This window comes from Lepus europaeus, chromosome 2 (assembly GCF_033115175.1).
Source record: "Lepus europaeus isolate LE1 chromosome 2, mLepTim1.pri, whole genome shotgun sequence".
Classification (NCBI taxonomy): Eukaryota; Metazoa; Chordata; class Mammalia; order Lagomorpha; family Leporidae; genus Lepus; species Lepus europaeus.
The window spans coordinates 140,395,731-140,409,719 of NC_084828.1; the positions used below are offsets into that span (position 1 = coordinate 140,395,731).

Here is a 13,989-nt window from a genome sequence, read left to right on the forward strand (position 1 = left end):
TGCTGTTACTCAACTATTTCCTAAAAGGATTTGAAGGAGAGGTTTAGAAGCTATAACTTCCTTATCTAACTCCTACTCATTTGCTACAAAAACTCTGTATCCAGACTATACATAAAAATATAATATCCACAACCCATAAAAGATCTAAATGACATGTACTGACTTTTGGCTTAACACAACATTCACAAGGTAGAGAACACTGAACTGAAAACCAGGTGACCAAGATGTTTTACTACAGACTCTTTCACTTGGGCCAGCACCATGGTGTAGCAGGTTAAGTTGCTGCCTATGAAGCCGGCATCCTACATGGGCACTGGTTGCAATCCTGACCGCTCCATTTTCCATCCAGCTCCTTGCTGATAGCCTGGGAAAGCAGCAGAGAACAGCCCAGGTGCTTAGGTCCCTGCACACATGTGCACACGCACACACATGCACACATACACACAGGAGACTCACAATAAGCTTCTGGCTTCAGCCCAGACCAGCCCCTGCTGTTGCAGCCATTTGGGCAGTGAACCAGTAGACGGAGATCTCTGTGTCTTCCTCTTTCTATAATTCTGCCTTTCAAATCAATCAATCAATCAATCTTAAAAAAGAGATTGATCCTTTCACTCCATTACATAAGGGAAAACATTGGGGGGAGGGGGCAGGGCTGCTCCCAGAATCCAACAGCATCTAATCTAATTACTGCTGGCCTTAAAATAATTTACAAGCTGCTATGCATCTAGAAAAATAAAACTGGTTTTATTGTTTTCCCAGCAAAAATACTCAGAAAGGCAAGAGAAAAAAAAATGATACGCTAATTTTACTTACACATTTAAAGGTTACATTTTAGAAACTATCACAAATATTTAACTTATAGAAATTACTAGTTAGTTCTGTTTATCACTGATTACTGTGTAATACAGAATGAGTGTACAATAAAGTAATAAACTGAGGTTTAAAAAAATTATTTGAGAAAGAGAGAGAACTCCCATTTGCTGGTTCATCCCCCAAATGCCTGTGACAGCTGGGGCCGGGTGGAAATCAAGCCCATGTGCATGGCAGGAATCCAGTCATGGAAACCATCATGTCTGCTTCACAAGATCTGCATCAGCAGGAAACAGGAGTCAGAAGCCACCTATATGGCATCAAAACAAAGAACTACCGAATCAGATTCAGGTGTCTCAAACTGTGACCCAACCACCAGGCCAAACATCTCTCCCCTTCTTTTAAAAATTATAGTAGAGGCCAGTGCCATGGCTCAATAGGCTAATCCTGCACCTGCGGTGCCGGCACACCAGGTTCTAGACCCGGTCGGGGTGCCGGATTCTGTCCCGGTTGCCCCTCTTCCAATCCAGCTCTCTGCTGTGGCCCAGGAGTGCAGTGGAGGATGGCCCAAGTACTTGGGCTCTGCACCCGCATGGGAGACCAGGATAAGCACCTGGCTCCTCCCTTAGGATCAGCGCTGTGTGCCGGCCGCAGCACACCGGCCGCAGCAGCCATTGGAGGGTGAACCAACGGCAAAGGAAGACCTCTCTCTCTCTCTCTCTCTCTCTCTCACTGTCCACTCTGCCTGTCAAAAAAAAAAAAAAATTATAGTAGAGGGGCTGCCATTGTGGCATAACAGGTTAAGCCATGGCCCTGTAGCACCCAAACGCCATTTGGGCACCAGATCGAGTCCCAGATGTTTCACTTCTGATCCAGCTCCTTGCTAATGCATCTGGGAAAGCAGCAGAAGATGGCCTAAGTCCTTGGGCCCCTACACCTATGTGGGAGACCAGGAGGAAGCTCCTAGCTCCAGGCTTTGGCCTGGCCCAGCCTCGGATTTGCAGCCATTTGGGGAAGTCAGTAATTGTAAGATCTCTCTGTCTCTCCTCCTAACTCTGTCTTTTTCAAATAAATAAATATTTTTTAAAAATTGTAATAGAGACAGGGAGGGTAGGAGGAATGGGGAGGAGTCAACTTACAGTTATTAAGTTTTTTATACTGATTACTATATAATATAGAATCAGTGTACATAAAAGCAACAAAGAGATTTAAATGTTTAAGACCCCCAATTTTTGCTTCTAACTTCATTATATGATAAATTCTTCAGCCTGTTAATGACTCAGTTTCATCGTTTATAAATGTAAATTACATATTTATAAATTTATCATTCCAAATAGTCATGAAAATTCTAATAAAACAGGGACAGCTGACTAAAGATGCTCAGTATTACTAAAGTATTTCCAGTGTTATATATAATACCTGTCCTATGAAGAACTATACTGACATTCAAAATTACAATAAAAATAAAGACATAAAATGAAACTTTAGCAGAAAAAAAGGCAAGTGTATAGAAAAAAAGGATACACACACACACACACACAAATCAAAAACCAGATTCCTGGAGCAGGCATTGTGGTTCATCAGGTTAAGCTGCCGCTTGGGAAACCCACATCCCAAACTGCAGTGCCTGGAATTAAGTCACAATTTTGCTTCTGATTCAGCATCCTGTTAATGCAGACACTGGGAGGCAGCAAGTGTTAGAGTTCCTCTCACCCACATGGGAGACACAGAGTTCTGGGCTCCTGGCTTTAGCCTCACCCGGCCCTGGCTGTTGCGGGTATTTGGGGAGTCAATCAGCGAATGGAAGAACTCTCTTTGCCATTCTGCCTTTCAAATAAAAATAAACTTAAAACAAAATCTGGGGCTGGCGCAGTGGCTCACTTGGTTAATCCTCCGCCTGCAGTGCCAGCATCCCATATGGGTGTCGGGTTCTAGTCCCAGTTGCTCCTCTTCCAGTCCAGCTCTCTGCTGTGGCCCAAAAAGGCAGTGGAGGATGGCCCAAGTGCTTGGGCCCCTGCACCAGCATGGGAGACCAGGAGGAAGCACCTGGCTCCTGGCTTCAGATTGGCGTAGTTCCGGCCGTAGCGGCTGTTTGGGAGGTGAACCAATGGAAGGAAGACCTTTCTCTTTGTCTCTCTCCCTCACTGTCTAACTCTATCTGTCAAATTAAAAAAAAAATCAGATCCCTGGAACAAGTCACTCAATATTCTATCCACCACATGCCAATTTTCCAACAACACCCTGTGCTTGTGTCCTGCATCCTTCTAGCACAGCTCTGCACAAGAAGCATGTCCACAAACCATGCTAGAGAGCAGAGGTGGCACATTCCAAGTTCACAAATTAAAATTTACCATGACATTTTCAACTGCAATTACACTTTCAAAGGTAAGAATTCTACCTACAAATTCATTACCTGAAAATGTACCATTAAGTTAAGTTACTTGTATGGACTTTCAGCAATTTATTTTTTAGAGAAATAAAATAATGATGTACTTTGAGGAAAGTTCAAATAAATGGGTAAAATTTAGCCTAGAGGACAGACTGAGGCAATATGATAGCTCTTTTCAAAAACCTGAAAGAGTGTCATGTGAAAGATGAACTATACTTGTCCTCTAGAAATCCAAGGAATTTGCAACTAAGAGGAAGATTCATTTTGAGGCAATGAAAAGCCACATGAAAGGAAGTACTGCATCTATGTTGTCCCCGTGGATATATGAAGTAACAGAATCCAGAGTTACTGGCACATAGGTTCTCCTTTTTTTAAAACATTAACCAACTAAATATAGGAGCTTTCCAAGAGACACAACAGCTCAAGCACTGAATAAGCTGCTTAAGAGGTGGTGAACTTCTTAGTCACTGGAATATTACTAAGCAAACGCCAGATGACCACTGGTCAAAGCTACTGTCAGAAGGAAGCAAGCACGAGGTGGTTAGTTTAGCTTGATGAACATTCAGGCTGCCTCAAACTCAGATCCTGGAATTCTAAAAACAAATTGAGAATATCAAAGTTTCAGACGAGAAAGTCTTTTTGGTTACAATCTCAAAAATGCATAAAATTTATCAATCAATATATATCATAAAAGGGATAATTTACCAATTTTTTTAACCAACCTTAAAGATTTCTCAACAACTTGGGTACGATAAACTTCTTCCTGGTCCAAATTTATAGTACAGAAACAATCTCTCATTTTGTTGGGTCCAAGAAATGGCAATAAATTTTTCGCTTCACCTGTTGGCACAAAAATTTAAATTGGGGTTAACTATTACCAGCTTTTTATGCTAAGCCTTACAGAATGAACTCAATCTCAAATAACACACTACATGGAGCACAAAAAAAAACAAAAAACAAACAAAAAAAAACACTAGTGATTACAGAAAGATGGGCCTGATCTAAAGCAAACTGGTACGACTGAAGGGAAAAGCTGTGTGTCAAGAGACATGTGACATCACACCACATTACTGTATTCCTACTCCCAGGAAAGGGCAATCCCATCCCACCAGCTCCACTTCAAGACTTCATTCTTCAGTTAATTCCTCTTTCCTGAGTCAGCATTAGTTTTCCTCTCTAGTGGATACTTCCCATAAGCACATAAGCAAGCACGGGAATGTCCCAATTCTAAAAATGTAAACAAACAGAAAAAACAAAAGCTCCCTTGACTTGATCACCTCCTTCTTGTTATCACTCCATTTCTAGATTCCCTTCTCAAAAGCACCATCTCTGGTCACCAACCTCATTTCTCACTTTCTATTCATTCTTTGGTCCTCTCCATAAGCTTCTGACCCCACAACGACACTCAAACAACTCTAGCTGAGGTCACTAATGCTTTCCCTATTGCCACATCCAACAATCATTTCTCTTTTAAGATTTATTTATTTACTTGAAAGAGTTACAGAGATAGAGAGGGAGAGACAGGGAAAGAATTTCCTTCTGCTGGTTCTCTCATCAAATGGCCACAACAGCTGGGCTGGACCAGGAAAAAGCCAGGAGTCTGGAACTCCAGGTCTCCAACATGGGTCACAGAGGCCCAAGAACTTAGGCCATCTTCTAATGCTTTCTCAGGCACACTAACCGGAAGCTGGATCTGAAGTGGAGCAGATAGGACTCTAACTGGCATTCAAATGAGATGCCTATATTGCAGGTGGCATTTAACTTGCTGTACTCCAGGGCTGGCTCCTCACCAGTCATTTCCATGTCTTCTTCATACCTGACCCTGCAGCACCATTTAACGTTCTCTTCTCTTGGCTTCCACAACACGTTATCTCCTGTTTTCCTCCTACCTCGTTGGCCCTCTTCTGACCTCTCTTCCTCCTCACCTCTACATGCTGCAATGCCATGAGGCTCAGATCTGGAACACACTCTCTTCTTCACCTGAACTCCTGCAGTGTATGATGTTAATGTTGATGCCTCCCAGATCTGCATCTCTAGGCCTGACCTCCCCAAAATACTAGATATGAATGAATCTTCACCTACCTCCTTGGGTAATCAGTAGGCATCCAAAATTTAACAAGTCCCAGACAAATCATCTGATTTCCTCCCTTAAAACATGGTTCTTCCCTAGTCTACCACCATCTTCTCTCACTCCCACCATCCTTCCACTATCTTCTTTCTCCCACACCTATCAGGAAACCCAGCATATCTATAAATAAATTACAAATATCACTACTTCCCTTGCCTTCACTCAGTATTAACAAGTCCAGTGATTGCTCATTTGGACAAACACGACAGTATCCTAACTGGTGTCTCTGTTTCCTACGGCCCCTCCTACAATCCATTCTCCATCAGGCAGTGTGATATTGTCCAGGTCAGTCACGCCCCTGCTCCAATACCACACCATTTCACTTGGAATAAAATCCCACTTCTATACTACAGTCCACACAGACCTACTGTCCTCTGACCTTTCTCCTACTCTCCCCAGGGTTCACTTTCTTTCCTCAATCATGCCCTACTTGTTCACACTTAGGACTTCTGTCTAAAACTCTCCACCCCAGCATCCTCACATGGCCAGCACCTTTCTCACTTGGGTCTCAGCTCAAATGTCACTTCCCCAGAGAAATCTTCTCTGATTACTCTAACATAGATAACCCTGCTGACATAATCTATTGGTGTTTTGTTTCCTCGACAGCATTCATAACTACCTAAACTGTTACTTTTTACTTAAATGTTTATTTTCTAGTTCCCACATTCTTAAGTCCTGGGAGCTTTTTGCTCCCCCAAAATCTAAAATAGTGGTTATTATACAGCACACATTTGAGAAGCAATTGTTGGTGGAATGAATATTAAAGATTCAGTAAGTCTACCTTAAAAATTATTGGGAAATATCTCTGGGCTAAAAGGTCACACCAAAGTGTGGGTGCTGAAATCAGGTATCAGTGTACTAAGCTAGAAAGGCAAGGCAGTTTAAGGAAATGAACATTATCCTAAGAATCACAAAACCGATGTTTTTCATCTTACTTCTGCTATTAAGCAGCTATATGACTTCACGCAAATCAGTGAGCACAGCTTTCCTCATGAAGATTTGGACAAGACAAATTCAAGTGTCTTTCCATTTATTTACTATAAAATTTAAGACTCCTTAATATTTAAAGAAGTCTATTATAAACTTAAGAAGCACTTATAAAAAAAGTTCAGTAAACAGAGTATAACAATTAAAATAAGAAAAAGAATGTAAAGGCACCAATAAGATAGTCATTGTTATTACCTCTATCATTTAGAGATTAGGAAAAAAAATACAATTACCACTTAAACAGAAAAAAAACAAATTTATGATCACACCAAGTCACCTAGCCTTCTAAATGACTCCAAAATTGTCTAACGTGAGTTAGATGAGTTAGTCCTTAAAAATAAACCAGTTCCCTAATAGAAAAAATACACTTGTATATCTGAATCTGTATCTACCCATTCTCCTTTTCTTCTAAATACTAGGTGTCTCTCTTGTTTTCCAAAGCTCATTCATCTACCTATGCTCTCTCTACCCCAATCCCTCCACCACACTCCACAACACTGTCCAGCAATTCTATATTCATTCTTCTTTTTCAGCCTTTCCATATTCTTTGACATCGCCCCTCTGTATAATACAGAGGGCCTAAACAAACAAACAAACAAACAAACAAAATAACTAGGTCACCACACTCTATGGACCTGGATTATAAAAGAATTTGGAAGTAGACCATAATAAAAATGTTCTAGCACTGTCCACTGAACATGCTCTTGTTTCTTTCACACAGGAAGGTTTGAGAAAACATAGTCTGCCCCCTTTTAAGAGAGAAATATGGGCCGGCGCCGCAGCTCAATAGGCTAATCCTCCACCTTGCGGTGCCAGCACACCGGATTCTAGTCCCGGTCGGGGCGCCGGATTCTGTCCCGGTTGCCCCTCTTCCAGGCCAGCTCTCTGCTGTGGCCAGGGAGTGCAGTGGAGGATGGCCCAAGTGCTTGGGACTTGCACCCCATGGGAGACCAGGAGAAGCACCTGGCTCCTGCCATCGGATCAGCACAGTGCGCTGACCGCAGCGCGCCGGCCGCAGCGGCCATTGGAGGGTGAACCAACGGCAAAGGAAGACCTTTCTCTCTGTCTCTTTCTCTCACTGTCCACTCTGCCTGTCAAAAAATAAAATAAAATAAAAAAAGAGAAATATGGGGTTATTTTGTGGGTGGAATCAAATAAACCTGACATTATCAAATATTTACTTGTAATAAATCAAAATTTAGGTTCTGTTAATACAAAAATGTAGCCAGCTAGTCATAATAATCTGTACTTTTGAATTCCATTACTGATTCAAAGTTCAAGTAAAACTACATTAAAAGTTAATTCACCTTGTGGCTGGCATGGTGAATTGGCATGCAAGTTAGGCTGCAGTTTGCAATGCCAGCATCCCATATCAGAGTGCCAGCTGAGTTCCAGCTGCTCTGCTTCAGATCCAACTCCCTGCTAATGCACCCAGAAAAGCAGTGGAGGATGGTTCAAGTACTTAGGCCCCTGACACCTACAAAGGAGACCTGGATAGAGTTCTGTGCTCCTGCTTCAGCCTGGCCTGGCCCAGCCCAGGCCGTTGAGGCCATTTGGGTAGTGAACCAATGGATGGGATATTCTTTTCCAACCACTCTCCACTACCCTGTCACTCTGCTTTTCAAATAAATAAAACAAATATTTTCTAAAAAGTTAATTCATCTAATCAGTGCCCAGCTCACTAACTAATCATACAAAAATGTTGCTTAGGTCTGGATTCAGGACTTTAAACTACAACTCCAAACTACAGTATGAATTCATTGACACTTTTTTAGAAATAACATAAATCAAATGTTAGATAACTAATGGTCGGAGGCATAATAAAAGTAATGGTATTTCAAAAGTATTGTATTTCAAAGCAGAAAACAATGTGTTAAAAGCATACTTGACATCAAGCTACACAAAGACAAAAGTGAAGATCTCTGGAAGATTGTACTTACATTAGATATTTGCAAAGGGCAGACCCAATTATATATAAGCTCTGGCTAGCCAATTCTGGAATATAAGCATGTGCACTGGTGGGAAACAAATCAACTGCCCCTTAAAACTCAAGCTTCTTCAAAACTTACCCTATTATCTCTGCCTCCAATCCTTCCCTTCAACTCACAGTCTTAACAATTCGGCTCCAGATCTTACTTCCTGTTTAGAACCTTAAGAACACTAATAACATTAAGTACTACAAATCAAATGATTGCTTTTCACTTCGCACCTTATTTGACCACTCTTTAGCACCTGATAACACTGACCATTCCTCAGTATAAGTAACCCACTCAAATTATTCTTTTAATCCCTCTTTTAGGCTCTTCATCCACTAACTGCATCTAAATATAAGGAGACTTTCGGCACCCACAGAGGGTTTTTTTTTTTTTTTTTTTTTTTTAAGATTTATTGATTTATTTGAGTCACAGAGAGGCAGAGGCAGAGACAGAAGTCTTTCATCCACTGGTTCACTCCCTAGATGGCCACAAAGGCCAGAGCTACATGGATCCCATATGCGCACCCAGTTCTAGTCCTGGCTGCTCCACTTCCAATACAGCTTTCCACTATGGCCTGGGAAAGCAGTAGAGAAGATGGCTCAACTCCTTGGGCTCCTGCACCCGCATGGGAGACCTGGAAGAAGCTCCTAATCCCTGGCTTCAGATCAGCGCAGCTCTGGCATTTGCAGCCATCTGGTGAGTGAACCAACGTATAAAAGACCTCTCTGCCTCTCAAATAAATAAATCTTTTTTTAGAATGTGATATTATAAACAATAAAAATATATTAAAAACAATTTATCAACACTGTTTGATGATATTATAATTTTTATCAAACTATCTGCAGTTCTTTGAATGAAGGCCAGCCTCCAGGAGAATCAGGTTCTATCTACATCTGTACAGATTTGGAGGATTAATGCTAAACATCCATTTCAACCTCCTTTAGTGTATGCTTTCTTGTACTGCAAAGAATACAAAGCTAAAAATTATGCTTCTGGGCCTCTCTAATAGCTAGGGCTGGGATGTGATTTAAATTCTACCAATCAGATGCACGCACTAGAAGTCTGGAGGACAAAAGAAGAGAAGGGATGTTGAGTTTAGGTTGCTTCCACTACCACGCACTGTCATGGAGATATTCCCATTCTGCACAAACATTTGCAAAAGTCCTGGTAGTCAATTCTGTCCCAAGTTTTATGAATATTAAGAAGGGAGGTGCAAAGCACACATTCTGCAGTACAAGTGTGGCAAGTATGGCTTTGATTTAGAGCCAGCAGCACTGACAACAGTTTATTGATGAGGACGGCTGCTTGCTGATAGCTGTTTCCTAATAGCAGCAGATTCCCGCTCACAGTACAGATGGCAAGGTTCTAAGACAAGCAGCTAAATTACAGCTTCCCAATTCTGCAGGGGCCTTCCTGATCCTACGAGGTGGTAACTCTCTTAGTACAGCTGCAGAGTGGCTTTTGAATGTCATTCCTGAACAGTTAATCTAAAATGTTTTTTCATTCTTTCCAGCAATTCTTTAAGTCACTTAAAATCTTTTACAAAATCTCTGCTGGAATTGATACAGGAGGCTTTTTGTTAGAAATCCCTTGTTTCTAACAAATTAGAAAACCCTATCTCATATTACTGATCATCAGAGTGTTGTAAATCTGTCAGCTAAATGTGGCTATTTGGATCAAATACGGCCTCAGAAATGATGAAACAATTTTCAACTGGAAACTACTTCTATTGTTCCTCAGTGAGTTGACAATGTAGCACACTCAAAAGGTAAATACTTCAACTTGGGAAATGGAGACAAAAGCATGTTAACTCTATGTACAGTTGCATCTGCCTTTAGAAAATATTTCTTCATCTTCTGCTGTAGCATTTGGATGTCCTTTTAAAAATATGTATTTTAAGGATATTACATTTTCATGAATTTGGGGATACAAAATTTTTAACATTTCAAATCATGTACATCATTCTGGGTACCTCCATCCTATCATTAAATTTATAAATTTGTAAACTGACCTGAAAGTATTCAGACTAAAGTATTCAAGATAGTCAATATATTGAAATGACACTTGAGCAAGAAAGCTGACATAATGTGGTGCTGTGGTGCAGCAGGTTAAGCAGCAGCCTGCAGCGCTGACATCCCATATGGGCACCAGTTCACGTCCCAGCTGTTCCACTTCCGATCCAGCTCCCTGTTAATGTACTTGGGAAAACATCAGAAGATGTCCCAAGTGCTTGGGCCCCTGCTACCTTGGGCCCCTGCTACCCACATGGGAGACCTGGAAGAAGCTCCTGGCTCCTGACTTCGGCCTGGCCTAACTCTGACAGTTGCAGCCATTTGGGGAGTGAATCATCAGATGGAAGGTATCTGTCTCTGTCTCTCCCTTTCTCTCTGTAACTCTTTCAAATAAATAAATCTTAAAAAAAAAAAAGAAGAAGAAGAAGAAGAAATCTGAAACAATGAAAATGACTTTTACTGGCATTTGAATAAAAGGAAGAAATGTTTTTAAAGCTCATCCTTCACAAAAATGCTGTGCATGTCAGGGTACTGCAATATGCAAACTCAAATATTTGTTCAACAAAGGCAGCTCTATATTTGCTTATATATCTTATAAGCAAATCATGTAGATTATATTTATAGCTGTCACTATTTCCTTCAACAAAGAATCAAGATCAGGAGGCTGATCACTGACAACCAATATTTCCTCTATGAAAGAAAAAAGGCTGGCATTCAAGTACAACTTCTTTAATCTGCAACAACACCTTTTCTTGTTGAATTTGTAACTGGTAGTTCTAAAGCACTTTTCTAGTTTACATTACAACTTATAACATTAACTAATTTTTTAAAAAGTCTCCTCCACTAGGGGCCAGTGCTGTGGCACAGTAGGTTAAGCCTCCGCCTGCAGCATCAGCATCCCAAATGGGTGCCAGTTCAATACCCGGCTGCTCCACTTGAATCTGCTCCACTTGTAACCCAGCTTCCTGGGATGGCCTAGGAAAGCAGTGGAAGATGGCCCAAGTGCTTGGTCCCTGCAGCCACATGGGAGACTCAGGTATAGTCCTGGCTCCTGACTTTGGTCCAGCTCCAGCTGTTGCAGCCATTTGGGAAGTGAACCAGTGGATAGAAAACCTCTCTCTGTCTCTCCCTCTCACTCCCTGTATCTCTGACTCTCAAATAAATAAATAAATCTTAAAAAGAAAAAAAGATGATGATGATGATGAACAGAATAATCCTCTTTAGGCATTTCTTTGCTTTTATAAATAAACTCCAAGTAGGCCAAGAACACATTCAAACTACACAACAATGGTTTGCCCTGCCATGAAATGTAATATTCTCTTTCTCACATGTGACAGCAATTGTTTTTCCACTTCATACATATCTTAAACATAAGTAAAATACTGTTAAGCTTTGATCCACATCCTTTACACTGTTGCCCAAGTTACCTTTCTAATACATGTATACACACACACACATACACACACAACTTCAAAAAGTTTATGGAGGGACCTGAGTTATGGCATAGCAGGTTAAGCCACTGCCCAGAATGCCAGTATCCCATATGGGTACTGGTTCAGCTTCAGCTGCTCCACTTCCCATTCAGTTCCCTGCTGATGCACCCAGGAAAGTAGAAGATGGCCCAAGTATTTGGGCACTCCTACACCCATGTGGGAGACCCAGATGAAGTTCCTGGCTTCGGGCTGGCCCATCCCTAGCCATTGTGACCATTTGAGGAATGCATCAGCAGATGAAAGACCTCTCTATCTTAGTATCTCTCCTTCTCTCCCTGTAACTCTGCCTTTCAAATAAATAAATAAATCTTTAAAACAAAAGTAAATAAAAAATTAAAAATAAAAAAAGTTTGTGGAAAATGAAATCCAAAAGTAAGTTTATTTTGATGCAAAGAGCCTTCAAAAAGTTTATAAAAATGCATCTTATGATAAAACTGCACTGATTTCCAAAAAAATCACACCAAAATAAACTTACCTTTTAATTTCATTTTCCATGAGCTTTGTGAAGTGCCCTCATATATATATCACCTCAAAAGTCTTCAACATCTCCACACGACCTGCTCACTTTGCAGGAAAAAAACTAAAATTTCTTTTCTGGCACATCTATCACACATTCAGGACATCTGCTTAAATCTTTACCACTACATGGAATGCTCCAGTGGTAATCTATTTTTGGTTCTTTAAATACACGGTGTTTTCTCCTGCCTCTGCCTAAGACCATCTTTTTTTTTTTTTTTAAATGTTGACTTCTTTTTTTAAAAAGATTTATTTTATTTATTTGAAAGACAGAGTTACAGAAAGAGGCAGAGCCAGAGAGAGAGAGAGAGAGAGAGAGAGAGAGGTCTTCCATCCGTTTGTTCATTCCCCAAATGACTTCAACGGCCAGAGCTGAGCTGCTCCCAAGCCAGTAGCCAGGAGCCTCTTCCAGGTCTCCCACGAGGGTGAAGAGGCCCAAGGACTTGGGCCATCTTCTGCTGCTTTCCCAGGCCATAGCAGAGAGCTGGATCATAAGTGGAGCAGCCAGGACTCGAACTGGTACCCATATGGGATGCCAGCACTGCAGGCTGGGGCTTTAACCCACTGCGCCACAGCGCTGGCCCCAAGACCATTTTTGTTTTTAAAGTTGTCTGTCAAGTCCTAGATGGGCAAGTCATGTGACTCTTCCTCCTGCACCTTATACACATTCTAGTATGCTGATTGTACTGTTTTGCATTTGTTGTATTTCAATAAAAAATATTTATTGAATGCCTATAACATGCCAGGCACTATTCTAAATGCTGGGGATAACAGTGAATAAAAACAGATTTCTGTCCACATGGAATTCCTGTATAATTTAGACAGGAGACAAACATCATAAACTGTAAAGTAAATATATATTTACTGCCATGGAAGAAAAAAAGCAAGGTAAGAGAGGACAGAGACAGGGAAGAGAACAACATTATTTTACACAAGGAATCAGGGAAGGCCTTTCTACTAAGATATTTAAGCAGAAACCTGAAGTAAGTCATTTAGGCTAAAAGTTAAGCATCTAGGCAAAGAGATGAACAGACACAACAAATAAAACACACAAAGGCCTGGAAACAGGACAGTTTGGCACGTTGAAGGTACTTAAGGAATAGCAAGGAGACCAGTATGGACTTAAGGTAATAAGTAAAGTGGGGACAGGATAGTAATGGGATGGGAGTTAGGAAGGAGACAGGTTAAATGGGTTATGTAGGTCACTAGAAAGTCTTAGGCTCTGTGTGTGTGTGTGTGTGTGTGTGGCAGAGAGAGAAGAGACAGACAGACAGACAGACAGGAAGCTACCAAAGTATTCTAAGCTTAAGAATGGCATGATCTAACTTCTGTTTTAGAAGAATCACTGTGAAAGGTAGAAGCAGCAGAGTAGGTAGGCAGCTAGTGTAATAATCTGGATTAGAGATAGAGAGAAGTGGTCAATCAGGCACACATGTTGAAAACAGGGCCAACAGGATGTACTGACATTTTATATGCAGGGTATAAAAAAGAGAGAAAGAGGGGTCAAGACGACTTCTTCAAAAGTTTTGGAGTGAACAGCTGTGAATAGAAATGTCACTTCCAGAAGGAAGAGTCTCTTATTGGGGAAAAGGTTCAAGATCTTACAATGGGCATACTGTCTAAGATGCTTCCAAGTACAGATATAAGAGGACAGAGTTATGGCTAGAGATTAAATTTA

General features: G+C 41.0%; 1 protein-coding gene across 2 annotated transcripts in view; it reads right to left on the reverse strand.

The window, feature by feature from the left end:
* The window catches only part of RASA2 (RAS p21 protein activator 2), a 138,215-nt gene that overhangs the window by 104,641 nt on the left and 19,585 nt on the right, over positions 1-13,989 (reverse strand). For both annotated transcript variants that reach the window (XM_062213941.1, XM_062213934.1), the window contains exon 2: positions 3,922-4,039. In XM_062213941.1, the coding sequence (XP_062069925.1) occupies positions 3,922-4,039 (118 nt within the window). The remainder of the gene's footprint in view (positions 1-3,921; positions 4,040-13,989) is intronic.